At 42.3% G+C, this 25,283-nt stretch overlaps 1 protein-coding gene across 8 annotated transcripts in view; it reads right to left on the bottom strand.

Moving 5' to 3' along the window:
- The window catches only part of MEF2C (myocyte enhancer factor 2C), a 194,389-nt gene that overhangs the window by 17,698 nt on the left and 151,408 nt on the right, over window positions 1-25,283 (bottom strand). For all 8 annotated transcript variants that reach the window (XM_045284986.1, XM_045284987.1, XM_045284989.1 and 5 more), the window contains 2 exons: window positions 18,373-18,559; window positions 16,430-16,477 (listed from right to left, as the gene is read on the bottom strand). In XM_045284986.1, the coding sequence (XP_045140921.1) occupies window positions 16,430-16,477; window positions 18,373-18,559 (235 nt within the window). The remainder of the gene's footprint in view (window positions 1-16,429; window positions 16,478-18,372; window positions 18,560-25,283) is intronic.

The raw sequence follows: 25,283 nt of genomic DNA, 5'->3' as shown, positions 1-25,283 counted from the left end.
TAAAAGGAAGTAAAACCGCTTCATGAAATGTGCTGTCCTATGATATGACCAGCCCCGGGCCAGTGTGCGAAAATGGAAATGCTTCACAGGGGCTCTGTGCAGAGAGCTTAATTTTTTTTTTTACGGTGAAGTTTCTGAGAAATTTCAACTCAGCCTCTATCTTTTTTGCCCACATTTTAAACAATGATTTGAGGAAATGGCATGGGGAGTGAAGGGAGGGTAAACATAGTTTTCTACCAAATAAATACCTCAAAACTCAAAAAACAAATGATTTTAAAAGCCTGCCGCTTCCCTCATGGAAGATGTCTTGCTATTTTAAAATGATGCCATTTTCGAAGATTAGTCACATATTGGAGGGTGTTTACATGTGAAATGTAAAATATTTTGAACCACGGTGACACTTCTTAAATACATATTTTAAGAGCATCAAGTTATTTTTAAGAACAAATAAATTTTGCCTATTTTTCCTTTTTAAACCGTGAATTTCTGCTGTTTTTAGCACTTTGTGCCAGCTAGCATTTTGGAGCCGTATAATAACCATTTCTGTTTCCAGCCACCAAATTGTTATTCTTTTGGCATAATATAGATTCAGGAATGTAAGACTGTGGATCCTAAGCCAGTGATATAGAAACCTATCATTTGAAAATCAATGATGAATACATGCGTGTGGTTTACTCTCAGAAGAGCCTGCATTTAAACCAGCTCAGAAACCACAGCCTGCTCCTCGCTCAGAACGCTGTGGCCTGGGCTGAGGCTGCTGTCCCACCTTAAGATCAATCCACCCAGAGAATGGTCTCATTCCAATTCAGAGGTGGGGAGGGGGTGGGGAGCACCACCCCACAACAACAACCGAATATACAGATTGAACCTCTCTTCATGCTATGTTTTAAAATTACCCTCCGCCTGGACAATTATCAATTTAGATGTGACTGCATGCAGATGTCACATTCCCCTGACCACTTAAAAGCACAAAAATTACATAGCATGAGTGAATGGATTTCCTGATTATAGATTATAAGTAAATGAAGAACAGACCAACTTTAGAGTCAGTTTGTTTTATAGTTTCATTTGATTAAAAATATTGTTCCCCCCCCAAAAGAATGAAAAAACCCTAAAAACAATTTTAGGCATTCATAATTTAATTTGTATAAAGCATAAGAGATGCCACCTCTACTGGGTGCAAATTTCTAAAAACCCCTACTATTAAAATTAGTATAAATATCCCAAACTTGAAGTATCGAGAAGCTCTTTTTCTTTTATTTATACACCCACCCCAAGTTAACTTCAAACACTTGCTGCAGTTTCTTCTTCTTATTTTTTAACTGACTCCTATTTTAAGAAGTTGTAAATTCAAAGAACATATTCCTGGCTTAAGATGTTATGAGGAGGATATTTTGCCTTGTCTCACAGTGCTCAGTTGAGCATGTAGCTCAATTTGAGCACAAGGTTCTGGAACTTTCTCTTATGTGGATGTTTACACATTATGTGTCTCTTTGCTTTTCCCTTGTATTTTTCTGGGCTCTCAATGATAAACACAAGCATATAAACCATGAAACAGAAACTGGTCCCTATAAACCAAGGCCAAGTCCTTCATTGGCATTATTTTGTTTTACAGCCCACCCTAAATTAACCTTGTCACCTTTGACCCTCCATTCCCGTGCTGTTCAAGGGCATATCCATTCAGATACCATGCCCTATGAGGTTTTTGTCAAAAATGCTTCATCGCTGCACCTATTCTTCCATGAGGGGCCCTGGTGGGACCGTAGGGGGTATGAATTGGGCCACTAAACCACAAGGGCAGCAGTTCGAAACCACCAGCTGCTCTGCAGGACAAAGACGAATGGGGCTTTCTGCTCCAGTGAAGATGTTCAGCCTCGGAGGGGCAGTTCTATTCTGTCCTCTAAGGTCAGCATGGGCTGGAATCGATTAGATGGCAACGAGTAAATTCTTCCGATCTCGGTAGCCCTGGTCCTGCTTTAGATCTTCATCCTCCTTTGATTAAGCTCTCTGTAACTCCCCTTCTGGGCCCCTGGCCATTACTGGAAGGCTTCTCCAGGAGGCCTGTCGATGGGTCTGAGGAAGGCTGTGACGCCTCAAAGCTGTATGCAAACCTTTGTGCCTATGTGTGATGATGCTAAACTTACTGTACACTGCCAATTCACGCAAGAAAACCTTTCCCAACGGCCACTTCTCTCATGTTCCTTTTTTTGATAAGTCGCTTAACACCTCGGGACCAGTGCCCTTCCTGGCTCTCAGGGTTGTGTATGGTTGGGCGAACTCTAATTTCCAGTGGCCACAGCCACAGCAAAATATGCTGGGTTCTTCTCTCTAGCAGATCCCCCAAAGGGAGTGTTCTCTCTCTGGATGAATGAAGGGCATCCTTGAAGAATCCGCTAACTTCAGCCTCTCAGCCAATGTTGGCTGCCGTTGAATCCCCTCCTCTCAATTGCTGCTGCCACGAGAGGGGGGGGGTAGGCTGGAAAGCAGTGCCTTCTTGTTGCTGTTGTTGCTTTAATGTTCCAGGTGCTCACAAGACAGCTAGGGAGACTATGTCAGAACCAACTGGGATGGTTCTGGAATGGCAACAATTCTGAATGGACACAGAGGCACGATGGGGTAGGAATTAAAAATGCAACAAGCAACTTGTTAGTTTCAAAGATGGATCTCTGTTTTAAATTTTCTGTTTTAAATCATGATCACCTATGGATGCGCACATATCTGATGGAAGCAGAATGCTTATCACCCATTTTCTGTTTTAAATCATGATCACCTATGGATGCGCACATATCTGATGGAAACAAAATGTTTATCACCCATTTAAGGTAAACGCCAAGATAGCACGCAAGCCACATGGACTAAAGTTGTTCACCAAGAGGTAACTGCAGCTGCTTCTTCGTACACTTGTCGCACCTGTTAGTCATTTCAGAGGACATTACCTTAGCTTAACAGTAGGAGGTAGGATGCAATAAAGCAGCATCTTTCCCTAATGAAAACATTAATGAGACATCGGATCCCTTTCTTCCACATTGCCAAATGTTTAGTGGGAGAGGCTTTCGCTATATGAAGATGAATCTCAGAAAATTTATTCATTCAGAACTATCCACCAAAAAAGGGCTTCAGGATGTCCAAGGAAAAAGAATGTCAGGAAGATGGCAATGGAGGCTGAGAGAAGGTTATTCAATGGTTTAGAAAGACTTTCTGGAGAGCGTACATAACAGAGATTTCGGAAGCCCCAGGAGTCCTGGTGGCAGAGTGGGCTATGGCTGGAAACCAAAGAAGACCACCACTTTAAACTCACCAGCCGCTCCGAGGGAGAAGGATGAGGCTTCCTACTTCCATAAATATTTACCGGCTTGGAAACCCACAGGGACCATTCTCCTCTGTCTTAGAGGGTCGCTATGTGTTGGACTGGATGCAATGTCAGTGAGTCTGGTTTTAGTTCTGCTTCGCAAATGAAGGAGATCATTCTTCTCAAGTCAAGATGCAATCCAGGCAATTTTCGAGTATGCAGTTTTCAGAGGCTGGAAAACTTGGCTTGGCTAACACACGGACCTCCCAGATCATGTTAGTGCTACACTATTGTCTAAACTTCTTTTCATCAAAGAAAATGAACAGACAAAGACAGTTTCTGAGTGCTGGGTGACAGAGTTAATTGTGTGTGTTAGGTAAGACAACAGTCGCAGTGGAAAAGAGACTGGAGGGGGTTAGGGCTCTAAGAGGAAAGCCGCCACAGACGACGTGAGGAATGAGTGTGAAAGCAGTGGGTGAGAAGATTTACAAAGCAGTCAGGAGTGGAGGACAAGGGAGTGTGGAACAGACACATTTCCGCTTCTGTGAGAGTTCTTTCAACCCTACTGAGCCCTACTGTTCTCAAAGCTAAGTAATGATGCATCGGTGTGAAAGAGGCAATCAGAACAATCTGAGTCAATGGCGCCAAGGGACTTGTTTGGGCTTGTCACCAACATGAACATGCAGTAAAACTATTAATAGTAGCAAAAATTGTATATATATATATAAGTTCAGTAATGAACTTAACAATACCCAAAAAGCATTAAGTGCCCAGGGAAGTAGAAGGCCCCTAGTCAATGCTGTTTAAATATTTGTTATTATATGGGGGATATAAAAAATGTTTAAGCCTCATAAGGACAACCAGGTGAGATGTCAAGACTATCCATTCGCTTCGCCATGAGAAAACCGGAGAACGCAGAGGCGAAGTAACCTGGCCCACACCAGTGGACAATTGGAAGAGCCGCTATTCAAACCCAAGCAGGGTCCATCTCCCGAAGTCGACATCCCCCCAGGCTGGGAGAATGGGTCATGTTGTAAAATTTTGACAGCTCTTGAGTGTCAAGTCTCATTTTAAAGTTGTCAGAACACAAAGGAAGAGAGGAAACAAACATGAGCCCAGGAACCGGAGGCTCCAACATCCTAAGACAAAGGTGACGAGGAAGCTTGATGACATGGGAAATTCAGGATCCTAAATTCCAGGTCTGGCTCCCAGGATGTTAAATTTAGATGAAGAAGGAAAGAAGGTGATATTCTATGCCATAATTCTTATATCCTCTGGGTAGATAAATATTTACTTACTCAGTTTAGCCACACTGAACACCAGAGTGGTGTAAAATCAGGAAAGGCGTGTAGCAGGGGCTGAGCCTTTCTCCATATTACTCCATCTCTGTGCTGCGCAAATCCCCAAGAAGCCGGACTACTCGAAGATGAACAGTGCATCGGGATTGGAGGAAGTCTCATTCATAACCTGCTATGTGCAGATGGCACAACCTTGCTTGCTGCAAAGGAGAGGACTTGAGGCACTTACCAACGACAATCAAAGACTACAGCCTGCAGTATGGATTCCACCTCAGTGTAAAGAAAACGATAAACATCATGGTGGTAAACATGGAACATAGTGACGTTGTCAAGAATGTCATTTTACTTGAATCCACAATCAATACCCAAAGAAGTAGCCGACTACACTACAAACATCTCTTTGAAGTATTGGGGACTAAGGTGTACCTGACCCCATAAGCCATGATCTTTTCAATCGTCTCCAATGCATGTGAAAGCTGGACAAGAAGACTCAAAATGGACACATCTGCCTTCCAGAGTCGACAAGCAAATCTGTCCTGGAATGCTCCTTAGATGAGGGGAGAAGTTGTCAAGACGTTCTCTCATGTACTTCGGAAATGGTCTGAGGAGTGGCCAGACCCTGCCAAAGGACGTCATGGTTGGACGAAGGCCAGCGTAAAAGAGGACAAGCGGAATGAGATGGACCGTCACAGGAGCTACCACAACGGGCTCAAGCGTGGGAATGATTAGGGCTGTGTGGGCCCTGGCAGTGTTTTGTTCTGCTGCATTACAGGATTGAAATGGGCTGAACCTACTTGATATAAACACCAGGCACCATAGCAGCTGTTGGCTTTCACTGTGCTGTTCCAAGCGGATGATTAATTCTGTTTTTAAAGGTAGATTCTGTAATATTTTAGACAATAATCCTCTTTTATGTAATAGACTCAGAAGGTAAATACACGTAACTGCCTACTATTAAAGAAGGAAAAATACCCCAAGAACAGTTTTTATCAGAATCTCTCCGCTTGCTAGCACAATGTGTAGTATTATGCAGTATCTACCACTTGCTGTTATCTGGAAGACAATTTCTAGTATGCAGGTAAATGAAATGGCTTTGTTCAGTGTTTAGCTAATATTATCTGATGTTGGGGGATTTGGAGCAAACTGCCGCAGGAAAACATTAGGCTTCTCAGAGTTGAAGCTCTGATGATACATATTGATTTACTTGCTTTTACTTCAGCAAAGTGTCTTACCATCTTCATTTTTATTTTTTATTAGAACCATTTTGAAAACATTTACAGCATATTGTCTTGCTAACCCACAGATGCTCTATGCAACAGTAAGGTGTACAAATAGCCACTGACGTTATATCTGACATTAAAAATGTTCTTTAAAATGAGAAGTTAGTTCCCAAATCAGGACCTGACTTTGGGTCACAAATGAACATGTCTTTGAATAGGAAATCCCCTAAAACTTTATCAATTAACCTTCACATCGAAACCACTACTCTACCAGAAGCGATGCTCTTATTTTTTTTTTTCCTTAGTGGAAAAAGGGGATGATTTTTCGGACTTCAGTGCTACACTGGTTCTGCTCTGGAAGCCTCTGCACGCAAGTCCGCTGTTGTGAATCATCGTCAAATTTTCTTTGGAGGAAAAGGAGATCTTTTTATGGGATGGTTCTAAGGGAAAAGGCAACCACAAAACACTTGGGGGTCTGAAATCTGGGAATGATGAATATTTCAATATGCTTAATGTAGAATGGAGGCAAATCAGATTTCTGATTTATATCCTGCTAAAGACTTCTGATTATAGATTCTTAAACACAAAATCAAGTCTCCCCTCTTTCTGGGGGTTTCTTTGTGAACTAATAATATAATAGTATAGAATGCTTTACTCAGAAGAAAATCCTGTAAAACCTCAGGGACTGCTGTGGTATATTCTTAGAAAAATACCCCAAGAATACACCAAAGCCAAGACTATTCTGGGCTGTACCAGTTAGAGGGCAGCAGACATTCTAAAAAGAGACTGGTTTCTTCTGCTTGACCGGGTCACCCTGGACATGGAGCCAGGGCTTCGTGATTTCACCACCAAGCTTGCTCGTCCTTGTTCTTCCTGGGCTGTGTTTGGCTTAGTGATTTCTGGTGAAAGGAACAGTGAGTGCATCTACCATTGAGAGATGGAACTTCTGTCACGCAGGACAGAGTGCCAGCAAACCGATTTTACTTTTCCAAAGATGGAAAGCACCTCTGCCAGGGCCCCCTTCTCAGCTTTCCTCCCAGCCACGTGAGGTAGGCATCCTCTAAAAGCAGAGAACCCCGAGGCACCGGGCGCTTCAGGGACTGGCTGGAGCTCACCTTCTCCTCGGGTGGGAAAGCTTTGCTTTGAGGCAAGAGCGGGGCTACTTCCACTGCACTACTACAGAACGCCAGATGGCTCCGGGTGAGAGTGCATCCTTGTAAGCCCTGCCCTCCCCAAATAAGAAGGTCCGCTTGCAAATAAAGAAGCGGACGAGCTGACGGTTCCAGGGTGGAAGAGCACTGCGAAGGGGTGGCTCTGCTCCGGCACGGATTGATGAAAGGGATAGTTTTAATCGCACCATAAAAGTGATATTGAACCTTCCCATCTTTAAAAATTCCACTTAACAATGACTGATAGATTTATGACTCATTTAATTGTTCACTTCTTGCAATTTTGGGGCTGTCTCTTTGCTAGAAATGAGGGGGTGTCTTCATTATTGACACAATCGCTCACTCTTTCCGTCATTTTTATAAACAACAATATTGAGACAGCATAAATTAGAGAGAACGTGACAGAAGAGAGAGGATAATTACTTGTGGTTTTAACATTTACACAACTGCTGCAAACACATCGGCAGTTCCCAACGTTCAGAGTGAAGTGTGCCACCTGACACTGCTGCTTCCCGTCCCACCTCAGGTGCACTCCCAGCCTGGAGCAGGGGCCACGGCCAACCTCCCTGTGAGCCCCCCAAGAGCTACTCAGTCACCACCACACCCCCCTCCCCCACAGCGCCACTCACAGCACATGGAATAAACCCTGCGGGAACTACATTGAGCTTAATTTTTGGGGGTGCGGGGTGAGTTAGAAAATCAAATATGTAGGTAATTTTAATATTAACCATCTTTATGTTTGTTAGGTGCTGTTGAGTGGGTTCGGACTCACAAGAGATCTTGCGCACGAACCCATCCCCGCTGTGTTTCAAACATGTTGCAACCATTGTGCCTATCCGTCCCACTGAGGGCCCTCTCTTCCTTACCAAGCAGGCTGTCCTTCACAAGGGCCTGATTCCTCCTGATACCATGTCCAAAGTACACAGGATGAAGTCTCACTGGCCTTTATTCAAAGGAGCATTCTGGCTGCACTTCGTCCGCGAGAGATTGACAGTGGCTAACAGTTACTCCAGCAGAGGTGATGCCCTGGGTATCACAAACTGCTCATGGCTTGGCCACTAACCAAAAGGTTGGCTGTTTCAAGCTCCCCGGAGGGGCCTTGCGCGGAAGACCTGGAGGTCTTCTTTGAGAGTTCACAGCCATTGAAAACCCCCTGAGGACAGTTCTACCCTGACACGCATGGGGTGGCTATTAGTTGGCATCAATTCAATGGGAACTACTTTTTTTCCCTGACATGGTGGAAACTCTGGTGGCTGCCTGGCACCGAGTCTCTCCCGTGGCTCTTCTCACAACAGTCCTTCCACACGGGAGTCACAGGACTTCCAAAGGCATTGTGTGCCCATACAGGAGCTCGTAGGTCATGCATTTCCCTTAGTCATTTAATCCCGTCAAATATCTGTCCCTGGAATGTCTTCCCCAATTATGAATTCAGCAAAAAGAAAACAAAAAACTCCAAACCAACCCCCAAAACAAAAGCCTGCTCTATGATTTTATCATTTTCTCTGACTTGCTAATAGTCGAGTGAACCAGAGACTCTTTGATCTCAGTTATTATATAAGTTAATGTCATGTTGAAATATATAAAATAGGCATAGAGTTAAAAATTTTTACTATTATGATATTATGTTCCTACAGCAGAGCCCCCCTTACATTACTACAATTTAATCAGCTCTTTACCACAGCTACAGGTGACCAGAGGGCCCTACAGTCTTGGAGCCGTGAGAGGAGGGTACGGTGCTGAGTAAACACTGAGTCCATGTGAATGAATGAACATGGAGCCTCGAGGCTGCTCAGCACTCTACGGACACTTTCATAGATCAGGAATTGACACAAACTGTCTCTCTACAATTTCAGTACAAAGCAGATTCCCGTAAAGTAGTTAACGGGTCTTTCAAATATGAAAATGTAACATGATTATATGTTCTCTGAATTGAGATCCACATGAAAAACATACGACATAAGCCTAACTGTAAAACCTCCGTGCTTTTGGACAGTTTGAATAGCTGTTGACTAAAAACAGCAAATTAATACTCTAGGCCCCAAACTCTGAAGTACCAACTGAGAAAGTCCCCGGGAGGTTAAACAAACAACAAAAAAATTGATTCCCCAAAGAGGGGTTTTTTAACCACATCCCTCCTTTAGCATCGGCTGTTTGGTGAGGCACAATTTCCCACCACCGCTAATGATCAAAAAGGGCTTTTCTTCGGTGGTCTCTCCAAATAAAACCCTATGGCCATGTCAAAAAAGAGGGAATAGGGAAATCAGACGTGTATAAAGAAAATAGAATATTAGGAGAAAACATATTTGTAAAACTAATATTAACAGTTTGGATTTAATATAAAAGTGAACAAAGTTTTCTAATCATATACACTCTGGTTTAATCAATGGGATAGAAGTGAATTTTCACATAGTTTTACACAATAAAATATAATTGGAGGGCGGGAAGAGAGATATATTTCATAAAGTCAGAAACCACGATGCACAAAGGGTTCTAAAATTGCCAGCCAGTTAATTGCGACTCCTAGCAGCCCCATGTGATGGCAGAGAACGGGCCCTGCAGGTTTTCGGGGCTGTCTTCTCTACAGAAGCTGACCAGCTCTGCTTCCACGGAGCCACTGGGGCATTTGAACCGCTGAGCTTCCTGGTACAGCCAAGCACTTCATGGTTGTGCCTTCAGGGCTTCTTGAACCACCTCTGGAAGTTGTAACCGCACATGTCTTTTCCTTTCAGTATCAAACTCCTTAAGAGCTAAGTCAGGCCAAAGTGGATTTTATCATAGTCTGACGCGACCTGTAGCAAATGTCCTTGCCTGTCTTCTCTTGTCTTGCCTCCCTCATTTCAACGTCAGCCCATAGAGAAAGGTGTTGGGGTACTAACTTTAGCTATAACTGCTCAGCGCTTGTAGATGGGAAGTGGAAACTGACTCTCTTGGCAGTGGTTATATTACACATGGTCAGTCATCCAATGAGACGATGATTACATTTTCAAAAAAGCAAGAAAATCTTGGGTGTTGGTTACTTAATCTATTCAGAAAATAATAAAGCAATCTTATTGGAGCTTTAATTTGTGCTTTGGGCCAACTCCTAAGGTAAAAACTGAAGCAATTCAGAGTTTTACTCAGGATAATTCACACCAACTGACCACTACTTTTAAAAACAAAACTACACATAATGTAGGCGTTTCGTACACATCCTATCTTTGTACCACTAATAAAACAGCTTTCTTATTTGAGAGTAACTCAGTGGTACCCTTTCCCGTTTCTTGAATATTGTGATCTGGATTTGTATTTTGCCAAACCAACAAAACCCAAACCCACTGCCATCCAGCTAATTCTGACTCATAGCAACCCTCAACCAAGACTGCCAATCTGCCTCCTTTCTGACTGTTAATTGTGAGGTAGTTAAAGGTTTGTGGAGCAGATCAATCGCTTTCCACTCAACAAGTCAATGCACACTGTTTCTATTCATCCATTGCAGTCCATCACTTATCCCACTCCCCACCAGAACATCCTGCTTTCACCCCTCCTTTTCTAAGCCCCTGCACTTGGACTACACATCCTTATGAAAATGGACAGCCTCATCTTTCTCCCATGGAACTGCTGGTGAGTTTGAACAGCTGAGCTCGCGCTTAGCAGCCCAATGCTTAGCCCTCAGCAAGACAAACTCACTCAAGCTAACTTCCAAGACTAACATTTTAACAACTTCACCAGTATTTTACGTAATTGAGTAAGAATTATAGAGGAGACTTTCTGTCTGATAAAAAAAACAGACAAAATTTTCTCATTAAGGATTCCTTAAAAAAGGCCCAAGCCCTGCAGAATCAAGATACTGATAGAGAATAATGAAATCTCTTATGGATATTTCCTCTTTCCATGTGGTCGTTTTGTAATGGTACTTTTCTCCTTTTTCAATGCGAAATGAGTGTCAACATCACTATGTAAGTAAAATGTTATGATTGTATGATAATCAGGCATTCGCATGTGCATCAACCCTACAAGTATCTGTGTGCTGTCCCCAACAGAGTCCTACATTCACAGGTGCTGAGTTCCTACCTTTAGTCTGACTAGGATGAGTACTTTCTGTGTCTCCAAAGCAGGTCTCCTCGTTCCCTGCTCATTAATTTACCCAAAGCAATATACTGCCGGCATCAAGGCCCCACGTATTTAGCTGGTATAAATTAAGCATTCCAGAAGTGACAATGCTTGACAACCAAATGCATAAAATAGTAAACAATTAACAATCAAAATAAGAAAACAGCTGTTAGTTTCTTTTTATATAAAATTATATCTAATTTACAATAAATGCCAATTAAAATTATTAACCAATATACATAAATCTCTTTTGCCTTATTGTCAAACAGCTATGCAGAGGATGAAATTCGCTTAAATTTCCAAAGAGATTCCTAAAGGCTTCTGTGTGTGTGTGTGTGTGTGTGTGTGTGTGTGTGATTCTGAATTCTGAGTCAGTTCTTCCTTGAGTAGAGTGGCAGTGCCAACTCAATAAAAGTTAAACCATGTTATCAGAGCGACACTAAAAAAAGGGAACAACCCATCAATAAGACAGTGAATAACCCAACACAAGGCACCGCGGTGCTAATGCTTATTTTCATTAAACTGACTGAATGAAACAAACTCAAGGGAACTTGATCTTACAGTTATCAATAATCACTAAGATTAGCAGGTAAAAGCTTGAATGTATAGAGCTATGAAAAAATGTAATTTGGTAAGCAGCACGTTTTCATTTTGGTAGTTGAGAGAAAAGGATTAAGCAGTAGATGGATAACTCAAGATGGAATCTAGGAACGTCGCCATCACTAATGTGTTATACTGACTTTCTGTCTATTTTTCTTATACAAAGAGTACAATCCCACCCTGTTAGCTTACTATCATTTGCCTTTGTCTTATTAAACTTGAGATGATCTCAATTTAAGCAATGAGAACTCCAAACCAAACTCACTGCCAAAGAGTAGATGCCGACGCAGAGCGATCCTATGAGAATGGTGAAGACTGTAATTGCTTACAGGAGTAGAAAGCTTCCCATCTATCCCCCAAGCAAGGCTAAGAGGTGCATGGTTTTTAAAGGTGATTTGGGTTGCTCCCAAAGGCCCAGCACTCATGTCATCTACTTCCATATGTGCTGTAGGCTTTGCATGCTAGAGAACTTGGTGGACGCTGACGGAGACATCAGCAAAACTCTGCTCTATTGACTCGTGGTGCTCAGACATTTAATCGAATGGTTAATTCGGTTTTCACTTACTATAATATGGAATAACCTAATTGTTATGAGTTATAAGTTAAAGGTATACATTGTCCTGTTTAAAACAACACAGTTTCCTTGAGCTCTGGTGGCGCAGTGGTTACTCATTGGGCTGCTAACCAAACGGTCAGCAGTTTGAAGCCACCAGCTGCTCCTCTGGGAGAAAGACGAGGCTTTCTATTTCTGCAGAGTTACAGTCTCCGAAAATCCCAGGGGAGGTCTACCCTGACCTTGAGCATTGCTGTAAGTTGGAAAAGACGCAACAGTAGTGTTTGGTTTTAGGAAAATTTAATTTCTCTGAAATACATTCTCCAGTTTTGAAAACAACAACACTATTAAAATTGTCTAAACAGAAGATCAATTTCTCCTTTCCTCAATTGGGTAACATGTACTGAGTATCTGCTGTGCCCTAACTGTTGTGGTTCCAGACCAAGGAGGACTTGTTTTTGTCCAGAGTTGAGTATCCAGTAGAGAGCTGTATGCCCAGACACTGGGATTATGAGACAATGAGATAAGTAATGTGGGCACAGACGGCCATGGGAGCACCGAACAGAGGGGCCACACTCCTAGAAGGATCAGGAATGAATTTCCTAAATGACTGCAATGGATTCTTCATCAAGGACAATAAGGCTCCAGTGACACAAAGCAGGGAGAGAGAAAGCAGACCTGGGAGAATGGCAATTGAGTGTATCGTTGAAACACACAGACTCTGAAGCCAGACTGCTTGGGTTGACCCTCCTATAACTACTACTTAACTGCTCTGTGCACTAGTCCTGCCATCTATGGAAAGGGCATATTGTGAACATCTGCTTTAAAGGACATTGTGGGAATGACTGAGTTTCTTTTTGTAAAGCACATCCTGAGCGCAACATACATGCTTGCTGGTAGCATAGTTGGAGTGTTTGTTCTTGACGTTGGTGGTAGAAGGTAAGAATGGCGAGTGAAGATGGGCTAATGAGGAGCGCTTCTCAACCTGTGAGCCATGACCCCTCTGGGAGTTGAATGACCCTTTCACAGGGGTCGCCCGATTCTCAACAGTGGCAAAATTACAGTTATGAAGTAGCAACGAAAATAATGTTATGGTTGGGGGGGCAGTCATCACAACATGAGGAACTGCATTAAAGTGTCACGGCATTAGGGAGGTTGAGAACCACTAGGCTAGAGAAAAGGGCACATGGTGAAATAGTTGGGAAGCCATTGTTAGATTTCAGATATGGGAATAATGGGCTATAGTTACACTTTACAGCTTTGGGTAAGAGCAGTCATAAGAATCGACAGTGGATGAAAAGGAAGTTAGGAGATGATTGGCCTTGGCCTTTGGTAAAAGCCTAAACTAAAGCCATCTGACAGGAGCGGAGAGAAAGCTTAGTTCAGGTCTTAGAGTCAACACAGGGAGAGATCAGGGACTGGGTGAACAAGCTGCTTCACTCCAGATAGAAGGGAGTTGAAAAAGAGAGTGCGTATCTTTTTGATTTTTATAGACACACAGTATTAAGCTTACTTCTTCCTCTCACCTTCCTCCCCAGACCCCCTAACTTTTTAAAAACAGGTTGAAATGACTTGAACTGTAGAATTAAGGATTTGGGAAAAGTTTCCCAATCCTGAAGACTGCTTAACCACCTGGCCTGGTCATTCCTAACCTAATCTAAGACCTTGAATTTCAATGACAATATTGAAAATGTAGAAGATCTCCTCTGGCCATTTTTTTGGTTTCTTTTTCTTCTCTGAAAATGTAGAGCCATTCTAGCTGGCCTCGTTTCCCCCTGGTGCTATGTGGTTCTCTGACATCAGCACAGATCTAGTCAGCTTTGACATATGATCCTGGCCGGCATGAGAAAGAGGAGGACGACGGCTGAGCCTGGGAGCAGGATGTGACGGCTAAGCTCCATACTAAGTGGCATCAGCAACAGGTGTTCCTTGGACCCAGAGTCAGGAATGGCTCCTTCCTCTATTTTTAAAACATGGGTAAGTAACTATTTCACAACTCTACAGAAAGGGTGAAATTTAGATGCTCATTGCTGCAAGATACAATCATCCAGCTCTGATGATTGCTACCATCAGGGTAGAGCACTTCTCTTTCTATTTTTGAAGTGGGAGATTCTCGTGCCTCTGGCAATGGTCCTGAGGTAGAAGGACAGATGCACTAAACTCTTAAAATTCATTTTAATATCTATGATAGTACATCGTCTAGGTGGCTAACTTGTATGCTTTTAAGAATGCGTCTATTCTGTCCCAGGAGGGCCATTAATCTTAGTAGATTGTCAGGGAATTGACAGTGACAGCATAATTGCTTTTTATTTTCAGTGTGGGCTGCCAAAGCATTGTAGTTCTGAAGCAGCAACAAGAGGCCACTTCCATCAAAGGTGGTTCCCCCAAATGTTCCACGCAGCACCAATCTTTCTTACACTACTAGTTTTCGTTCAGTGTCCGTACCACTCAAAAAACCAAACTCCCTGTCAGTGCCTTGAAGACAAATCAGTGACCCCGGTACCATAGAAAGGCCCAATATAGTTACTGAAAAGAGTCCATGTATAAGTATACCCATGTAGTTCAAATCTGTCTTGTTCTATGGTCAAATGTATTGCTCTATTTTTTGTGACAACCTAATTCTCAATCCCCATGTTCTCTTTAACCATTGCTGCTAACCTCAAGGTCAGTGGTTCGAATCCACCAGTCCTTCTTTAAGAGAAAGATGCGGCTGTCTGTTCCTGTAAAGATTTAATGTGCTGGAAAGCCACAAGGGCAGTTCTACTTTGCCCTATGTGGTCATGATGAGTGACCGTCAACTTTTAAGTTTGAATCCAAGCACAGATGTCCTGCCTTTGATTTGATCAGATCAGTAATATTGAGGAAACTTATATAAACTAGGCGCCCTGGTGGCGCAATGATTACATGTTGGGCATCTAACTGCAAGATTGGCAGTTTGAAACCACCAGTGGGCTCGGAGGGAGAAAGACGGGCCTTTATACTTCCATAAAGAGATATATTCTTGGGCACTCACAAGGGCAGCTCTTCCCAGTATTGACTTGATGGTGTTTTTTGTTTTAATCACAATGTACTTTTTGAAGGACAAAAAAGACCATTTTATTTTCATGTCCATCAGAATAGTGTACTGAGTTTACTTGGTAATTTTATCTAATTTTCAAAAGCTAGATAATCTATGGAGTTACTGCCATTCATTTTGTGTGTTCAGTCACTGGGCAGTTCTAATACTTTTCCTTTCCGACTCACTTTATTAGTGAAGCAGCAACAACAAACATGAGAAACATTACCCCCAAATGGATATATTTACCACATTATTTTTGTATGCCAAGTTTCTTTCCCCTCTTTCTTATAATTAGCAAGCTATTATGTTTGACCCTGGCAAAATATTTTAATTAGGCTGCCCATGGATATTTCAATAAACTTGCAATTTTTTTGACATTTCAAACATAACCTTGTGTCATTCATGTTTGCCACCTACTATTTTAAATGTAAAGCATGTTTCAGCTGCAGAAATTACCATGGTTACTTCTGAGGCCAATAGTGAACTGAAGTTGGCATTTGAAAGTATTGGGCTGTCTTGCTTTTGCGTTGAAAATGACATCAGTATCACAATGATTGCAATATTTTGAATTGATAATGGAACCCCTGAGGAAGTGTGACTATGATACAATTAGCCATAGAGTAGGAAGTTCTTTAGAACCGAAATATATTTAAGGGACTATAATGAGGGTACATTTATAATCTACAAGAGCTTATTTGTGGTAGCAAATACCACATGTATTTGCTAGCATTATTGTTGAATGGGATCAGTATCTTACTCTTTCCTTTTCATGGTCTACTCTCCTGTGGGAAATATGGACAAGTTTAGTCCTTCTTTGGCTGGAAAGTGATTCACACTGAATGTGAACTGATTAACAGAGAATGCAAATATATGGCTTGCTGGATTCTGGTGTATGGGGATGGTATCTAGGATTAAGTTAATTTGATCAGATTATGTCAAGCGGTCGACATTTTATTAAGGAACGTTTTAGTCAATAAATAGTTTTATTCCTTGAGGTTCTAGGTAGCTGCGCAAAGGTGCTTCAGAAATTCTTGGGGCTATTTTTCCATTTCTCACACAGACCTCTCAACTCTTTGTTCAAAAGACTGACTTCCTGTCACTCAGTTCCAGAAGAACGCTGAGGCATGACATGGCAGTACTGAAGTCTGCTTACCTGCACTGGTGCCTGCACCGGATGTGAGGTCTCCACCCATCAGACCACCTATGGATTAAAGACCAAGATCAACCAAAGAAGGCTAATGACCAACTAAACCAAACATTCTGCTGTTAGCAACCTCAGTATTCTGTCCTTTCCCGAGAGTCACAAAATTGTATAGTACTGTCTAAGTCAGATGTAATAGCTGACATTTGTTTTACTGTGGCATGCTGCGCTCCAACATTAAAAATACATTCAATCGCTGACATTTCACAGAATCTTTTTTAAAAGATTATATTTAAAGAATGCAGTCTTTGGCTTCTGCCTTTTTATTATTTAGAAGCTTAGTTTTTCCTAAAAAGATGTTTTATAGACAGTTTTTTAAAAAGGCCTACCATATGCTTACATAATCGTACATACAGTTGGTATAGTTCTTTGTAGATGAATATTACATGATAAATTCTGTGCAACGCTAATTATTCTGAGTTTGGCCATTCCAGGACCCTACCAACAACAACTTCAACAACTACTCACTACCTGAAGTTTACTTTTCCACTCACTGGCATGAGTCAATGCTGACTCCCAGTAAGCCCCTGTGGGTTTCTGAGGCTGTAACTGTTTAGGGAGTATAAAGCCCAGTCTTACTCACTCAGAGCTGCCTGTGGTTTTGAACTGCAGATAACAAGGATGGCAGCTCAACGCTTAACCACTACACCACCAGGGCGCCAAGATAAAATGAGTTTTGATTGGCCACATATTTAGAAACAGATGCTTACTCATTGTTCACTTAAAATGTGTTAAAGTTTGACAGTGTTTGCTTATGAGTAGGGTGTTTCAATAAGCTATTGAATGTAATAATTATTTACAATTTTTTAGGAATAATATTTAGCAACAAGAACAACAGTAAGAATATAACCTAAATTAACTTATAGTTGCTTTTAAGTGATACTCTGTAATTATTTATTCGTTTTTGAAATATTCATTACATCTGAAGAATATTGAAATTCTTTTCTTAAATTAGTGTATGAATAAACTGAAATGAGACCCAAATGCAGGCAGTCTTCGTTTCACTGTTTCACCTTACTGTGCTTTACAGACACCGTTTTTATAAACAAAACAAACAAAGAAAAAACCCACAAAAAGCAAAAAACAAATGAAAAGTTTGTAGAAATCCTGTGTGGAGCAAGTCTGTTCTTGCTTTCCCGACAGCATGTGCTCACTCTGTAACCCTGTGCCACATTTTGGTCTTCTCAGCGTATTTTGGACTTTTCCAATGCTACTTAATACACTATAGTCAGTGGGCATATACTTTTAGGTACACCAGGAAACTGGTAATAAAAAAAAGGGACTCGCTTTATTGTAATATTTACTTTACTATGGTGGTCTGGAACAGAATCCTAGTGGTGGTGTCAGGTAAGCATTGGCCCGCTAACTGTGAGGTTGGTGATTCAAACCCATCAACCCCTGGGAGGGAGAAAAGATGAGGCTATTTGCTCTTGTAAAGATTTACAGCATCAGAGCGCCTCTGTGGAGTTGCGATGAGTCTGAACTGACTTGATGGCAATAGGTCTGGATTTTAGGAACAGAGCCTGCGATATTTCCGAGTAACACTAAGTGGGCAGAATTACGGACACAGAGGATGGTTTCACAGCAGAAGTGCTGCCTCGATGGGAAGAGGAGGAGGAACAGAAGCAGTGGGGCCGAGATAGCGTATTTAGCACCTTGCCTGAGAGAGGATGCTGTCAAAATATGTATGCAAAGTACAGCCACATGAGGGGGTTGGGAGAAAGATGGGATTTAGAAAAAGAAGCTAAAGGATTTATTAGGCTTTATCATGTAAAAGAGTCAACAGTGGGTGGCAGGCAATGCGAAACACAACGGAAACCGGAAACATGTTGTAGGTAATATGGCTCTGGCTTCTTCGAACGACTGGTGAACAAGAGGGCCTCATCAGGACATACCTGTGTTACCTGCACTCGGAGGTCGATGTGTTACGCCAGGAGACATACTGTTCCTCTGCAGAGAAGGGTGGGCCAGTGGCAAAAGGTTGGGGTTTCCCAGTGAGCTGACGGGGTTGCTATATACCAGGCTGTTGTGACTGGACACTGGGATGGAGACGGGCATCTCAAAGTTGGGTGGTGGAACAGCCTGTGGAGCCAAAAGAAGCATGAGCGAAGGGGAACGAGCATAACAGAAGCCCTCCCGTCGTCAGCTTTCCCCCCTCCCCCCACAAAATTCCAAATTCCAACCCCCTTCGTGTCTAGAAGACCATAAAGAAGAGCTCTCAAGACGTTCAGCTCGTAAATGGATTCTTTTAATGTGCTTGGAACACTTTCTCTGCAACTATTAAAAAATGTTTCACTTTTGTTTAAGACAAAGCCCCGTTTCGTTAGACACCATTGTCTTTGAATTCCATTCCATTAAGTAATAATTGTTCATCTGTGATATCTGAATCTGGTGCCAGAAATGACTGTAAGATCAAAGGTACATGCTGGTGAGGACTTCACAGAGAAAAAGGAGGCTTAAAATGCTAACCGGAGCCTTCAGGTTTAATTGCTTATTGAAGCATATTTATGCAGAAGTTTAATGATATAAAATCATCTCCAGGCACGTGAATAGCACATATACCCTAATTATTATTTTTTAAAGCCTGTCTTCAAAAGTAATTCTAAAGATAACAGACATTTTAAGGTACAGGATTCAACAGAGCATGTATCATTCAATAATTCACATTTAAAAATGATAGCCCAGAATATATGTTGCTTTTCACACTTGGAGATATACTGCCCTGACAAATGGTGAGACCCTTCTCTCAAAATGAGAGGGCTGGCATATGAACACACTGTTTGAATACTGACAGGGGACTCATGAAGGCGGAGCGTGCAGCAGCATTTTCAATATGAAAGGGATATGTATGATAACTATATTAGAATTGGGGCTTATGTACAGCATTCCCTCAGGGGTTCTCAATCCCTGGTACAAGTTTAAATGTATATGTGCATGTGGCCCAAACACGTTAGCTTTAAAATTCCTTTGCTATGGTCCTAATCTTAGCCTACTGAATGATTGGCTGGCCTGCATCAGATTCAGTAATTTATAGTAATACTTTGTATCCTGGCAATGATCATGCTGTTAGTTATAGTCCCTTAATCCTTTCTTCTATCATAGGAACAGATTAATGTTTCTAAGAGTAAATGTTCACCTTTCTTTTTTTTTTATGTCTTTGAGTCTTCATTGTTTTAGAAGGAAATTAAAATGTTCAGGTGATATGTTAATATAGTCATTTTTTATTGAACTTTATCTTCTATAAGCAGGGCATACAAAGAATTTTTAGTTATATACAGTGATATAGTGAAATATAGATGCTTGATAAAATAGAAAAAAACATAAAATATATTACTATTTAGCATTATAATGAAAGAATAGAGTATTTTATTCACTCTGTAGACATGAGGATGCCTGGTGTGACTACACATTAGGCTGCCAGTCACAAGGTCAAGGTCAACAGTTTGAAAGCACCAGCCACTCCTTGGAAGAAAGATGGAGCTTTCTACTCCAGTAAAGAATTAGTCTCAGACGCCCACAGGGGTGTTTCTATGCTGCCCTTTACAGGGTTGTTATGGGTCAGAATTGACTCTCTGGCATGAAGTCTGAGTCAGTCTATAAACATTCAATCTACAGCACATATTAATTTTGTTTGTTTGTTCAAAAAGGCTCTAGAAATGTGAGGCTATCTTCTCTTATATCCAATGTGCTATTGTCCAACGCCACTGAGTGAGTTTGACGCTGTGGGGCCCTGTGCACGGTAATGTGAAAATACTGCGTACTCGCTGTCATCCTCACCACAGCCTAGCACGTTTGACCCTCGTGTTGCACCTGCGGAATCAATCTAAACAAGGACCTTCTTTTGCGTGGCCTCTCTACTTTATCAAGCATGATGTTTCTTCTCCAGGATTTAACTCTTCGATAACATATCTAAGGTATGGGAGAGCATTCTAGCTGTACTTCTAAGACAAGTTCGTTTGTTCTTCTAGCATTCCATGGTCAATTCAATATTCTTTGATACCACCATATTCAAAGATGGCAGTTTTTTTCTTGCCTTCCTTACTGAGGTAGTTAGTTTATTGTGCCAACCTGGCCGATAAACACATGGGGTTAATTGAAGGGCAGAGGGATAAATGGCTCGGTGAGCTTCGCCTTTCTAGTTCTTGGGTCTCTTGCTTTCTGAGTCGGACCAGGGTGCAGCTGCCTGCTTCAGTTGGCAAGGCTCACTTCCTGCAAGACATACCTGAGCAGAAGCTGCATGGACCTACCCCGATGCAGCCCTGGGTGCTGGTGCACCCATGTGGAGACCCCTGCCAGCGCTGAGATGCTTAAACGTTCACTGACTCGGCTTTTCTCCTGCAGTCAGCATCATTGCGTCTGTTTTGTGAGATGGAGGAGGACTTTGTGGACTGGTGTCGGACATATGGGTTAATAGGTTAATGTTGGACTTGTGGCTTGGGCAGCACTGGGTTGGGATGTTTTCTTGATGTGCATTTACCCTTCCTATAAAACTCTCTCTTATACATGAGTTTCTATGGCTTTGTTTCTCTAAAGTACCCAGACTAACACACTTATTCACTGTGCAGCTTTCACACAGATTTTGGGCAACTGATTTTGGGTCAGGAGCACATTCGTTTTTAAAATGATACCTTTGCTTTTTAATACTTCAGAGAGATCTTTTGAAGCAGATATGCCCAATGCAATAACCCTTTGATCTCTTCACTGCTGCTCCTATCAGTGTTAATTGTGGATCCAAGTAAAAAGAAATTTTGACGACTTCAATCATTTCTCTGTTTATCATGATGCCCTGTAGTAGGGTCAGGTGTGAGGACTTCTGTTTTCTTTTGATTGAGCTGCAATCGACACTAGAAGGCGTGGTTCTTGATCTTCCTCGGTAAGTGGTTCAGGTCCTCTTCACTCTCTGCATGGAAAGATGTGTCCTCTGCATATTGCAGGCTTTCTCTAACCAGGAGGCCCTGGTTCTTCTTTAGAGAGCCCACCTTCTTGTATTATTTGCTCAGCCTACAGGTTTAATAAGTAGGATGGAAGAATATAATACTGGCACACAGCTGTCCTGATGCTAAATCACTCAGTACCCTCTTTGTCCTGCTTGAACAACTCTCTCTTGGGCAATGGACAGGTTCCACGTGAGCACAATTAAGTGTGTTTGAATTATCAGTCTTTGCCATGTTATCCATAGTTAGTTATGATTCACAGTTAGATGCCTTTACATGTAAAACATCAGTACAAGTCGTTCTGGTGTCCTCTGCTTTCAGTCAAGATCCATCTCAGATCAACAAACAGTAATATCTTATTTCAGCTTCTCACTGAATCCAATTTGAATCACCTGTTACTGCCCTGTAGCAAACGTTTTGAATGATCTTCAGCTAAATTGTGGTTGTGTGTGCCACTAGTGATATTGTACTATAATGTCTGCGTCCTGTTGGATCACCATTCTTTGGAACGGGTAGCCGCATGGCTCTCTTCCGGTTGGTTGATGATGTCGCTGTCCTCCCCATTCTGTGGCCTAGATGAGCGAACACTTCTACATGTACATAAGTTTGCTGGAACATTTCAATTTGTTTTTCATCAGTTTTAGCCACCTCGTTTTTTACAAATGTCTTCAGTACAGTTTGAATCTTCCTCTAATACACCTGTCTTTGGTCACTACCATTTACTGAGTCATTCCATTCAAGGACTTGAGCTAAGCTCTTGGTTTAATACAATCTCCTATAAAACAACATCTCTGAATATTCTACACAATGTTGATTGTATCTCATAGGGATCAAAACCTGTTATCCACCCACCCCCCGCCCCACCAGGATATATGCACAGCTTAAATAACGGTGATTATTATTATGAGTGAATTCTTAAATCATTCTGACCACCATTTAAGTGTGAGTCTTTCTACATCTACTCCTGCTTCCTCTGACAACGCCCCCCCCCAAAAAAAAAATTAGTTTCCAGTGTTTTGGACTGCAAAAATTTAATCATAATTATTGTAAAATGCACTTGTGATTGGTTAAACAATAGTCAAATGTAATTCTGATTTCGGAGAATATGATAAAAACTAGAATTCATAATCTATATATCTTTTGTATTCTCTCTAGTTCATGCTTTATTTCCTTATCAGCATCATTAATGAAGCATAATAATTTTGAAAGCAAGTTATAAGTTTAAGAAATGACCATACTGAAAAAATATCTCAGCAAATCAGACAGAACATCTCCTTTCATATCTGAAAACTGCTTTATAGTCCAGGCTATGCAGTAAGTTGCCATTGAGCCAGACAGATCATCTATTATCCTTGTGGCTCTATTTCCTTATTGAAGATACAAAGTGGTTGCATCCCTAAAGAGATCACCCTGTTCTAAACATTTCTTGGAATGCAAGGAAACTTCATTGTTGGGTGGCGCCGTTGACTTAAATTCTGACTCAATGGCCCCATGTGAAGAGAAGTGCTGCCCATGGCTTTCTTGGCTGTACTCCTTATGGAAGCAGCTCACCAGCTTTCTCCTCCAGCCACTGGTGGGTTTGAACCACTGATCTCTTGGTGAGCAGCTGGGTGCTTAACTACAATCCCACCAGGATTCCTTAAATGACCTATAATACTGTATAAATGTTAACAGGAAATTTGTTAATCTTTTCTCTTTTTTTTCCATCTCCATATTAGGAACTGTAAAAGTAATTTCCCCCCTAAAATATTAAAGCAGGAAGTAGACAAAACTTCATTACTTGCAAAGGTGTCAGGACTCAGCTCTGAATCTTTGGAACACTCAAGAGAGGAAGGAAGAAATTTGGGTGATAAAATAAACTGCTGTAGGCAGACCTCACTACATAATTTGCAAGGCTCAGTGCAAAATGAAGAGGTGGGACCCTGAGTTAAAAGTTACTAAGAATTTTAAGCCTGTGACAACTGCACATTGACTCGCTGGGCCCTCGGAGCGCAGGGTCCAGTGCAGCCAGGGCAGAGCAGGGCTCTTGCGGCCCACCTGCTTTAGAGAGACACAGGTGTGGCAGCCCCCAAACACCTAGTGTCTATCCTTGGACTGAAGTGAGTCATCGTGGTTAGAAAGGTATTCTTATCCAAAACCCACTGTTTCCCCAAACTTACCACAATGAAAAGTCTAAGAAACAGTCAAAATACTTTTAATAAAGTATTTTCAGTTAATGAGCATTCTTTTATTTAATGTAAATGATTGAACTGAATCCCCCTTTTCACCACAAATGACAGCCTTCAGTATGGATTGCAATGAAATGTCAAGAAGTCCAAAATCCTCACAACTGGACCAATAGATAACATCAAGGACTTCATCTTGCTTGGGTCTGTAATCAATGCTGATGGAAGCAGCCTTCAAGAGATCAAACGACACATTGCCTTCGGCAAACCTGCTGAATAGGACCTTTAAAAAATGTTGCAAAGCAAGGATAGTACTTCGAAGACTAACTGTATGCCTGACCCAAAGCATGGTATTTTCAGTTGCCTCATATGCATGTGAAAATTGGGTATTTAATAAGGAAGACCAAAGAAAAAGTGATGCACTTAAACTATTGTGTTGGAGAAGACTATTGAAAGTGCCAATGACTACCAAAGGAGCAACCGAATCTGTCTGGGAAGAAAAAAGCTCCGTAGAGGTAAGGTCGGAGAGACTCTGGTCTCACATACGTTGGACACGTTATCAGGAGAGACCAGTCCCTGGAGGACAACAGGCTTGGTAAAGTGGAAGGGCTGTGAAAAAGAGGAAGGGCCCCCAACAAGAGGGACTGACACAGAGCCCTAACAATGGGCTCAGCCAGAAGAACGATGAGGAGCATGGTGCAGGGCTGGGCGCACCTTCTGTTGTGCACACGGTCACTATGGGCTGGAGCCAACTCAAGGGCCCGTTCACAGCAGCAGCATCACCAAAGGCTGCTGCTTTCAATGGACCCAGCAGCTCCCGACAAAAGGGGCTGGCCAGCTGCTTTTGGAAAGATGACAGCCACGAAAAACCTGCGGGACAGCTCGACTCCATAGCACCTGGGGTTGCCGGGAGCTGGACCTGATTTCACAGCCACAGAGCTGTTTGTTTGTCATCAGTCATCCACCATTCAACGTCTGTCGGTCCAGCTGTTAACGTCCCCCATTTGTCTCACATCCTATTTCTCATCCTCAGCCCCTGAGGGGCTTCCTCCAATGTATCTACACTGTGTTTCCAATATGGTCCTTTCTTTCCTACCCCACACAGAGAGTCTCACTACTTTTCCCTTTCACTCCTCTGGCAAGCCTCTCACACCCAGCAAGTCCATGCAGACTCACAGCGGACCGAGTTCCTCATGGGTTTCCAAGACTGCAGCTGCTTATGGGACTAGAGCATCCCACTGTTGTCCTGCGGAGCGGCTGGTGGTTTTGATCTGTCAAGTGTTCGGACTTCAGCCCAATTCATAACCACTGTACCCTACAGAGCTCCTTCCCTCTATGCTACTTAACAGCATTATTTCTCTCCCTGTACAGTCTGACATTTTGAAGACTAGATAATAAGATTTCTTCTGACTTCCCTCCTGATCCCTTTCCATCCGTTTGTATGGCCCTCCCTTCCTTCCTCATTGCCCCATCCCCGCTTCCTCAACGGAGTCCATTGCCATCCCTGCTTCCTCAATGGTTCCCATTGCCCCATCCCTGCTTCCTCAAGGAGTCCACTGCCCCATCCCTGCTTCCTCAATGGTTCCCATTGCCCCATCCCCGCTTCCTCAACGGAGCCTATTGCCCCATCCCTGCTTCCTCAATGGAGCCCATTGCCCCACCCCTGCTTCCTCAAGGAGTCCACTGCCCCATCCCTGCTTCCCCAAC

Source organism: Echinops telfairi, unplaced genomic scaffold (genome assembly GCF_000313985.2).
Source record: "Echinops telfairi isolate 266 unplaced genomic scaffold, ASM31398v2 ScPeMD7_7469;HRSCAF=8507_1, whole genome shotgun sequence".
Classification (NCBI taxonomy): domain Eukaryota; kingdom Metazoa; phylum Chordata; class Mammalia; order Afrosoricida; family Tenrecidae; genus Echinops; species Echinops telfairi.
Note: the sequence above shows the minus strand (reverse complement) of the source record. Positions and strands in the feature narration are given on the sequence as shown.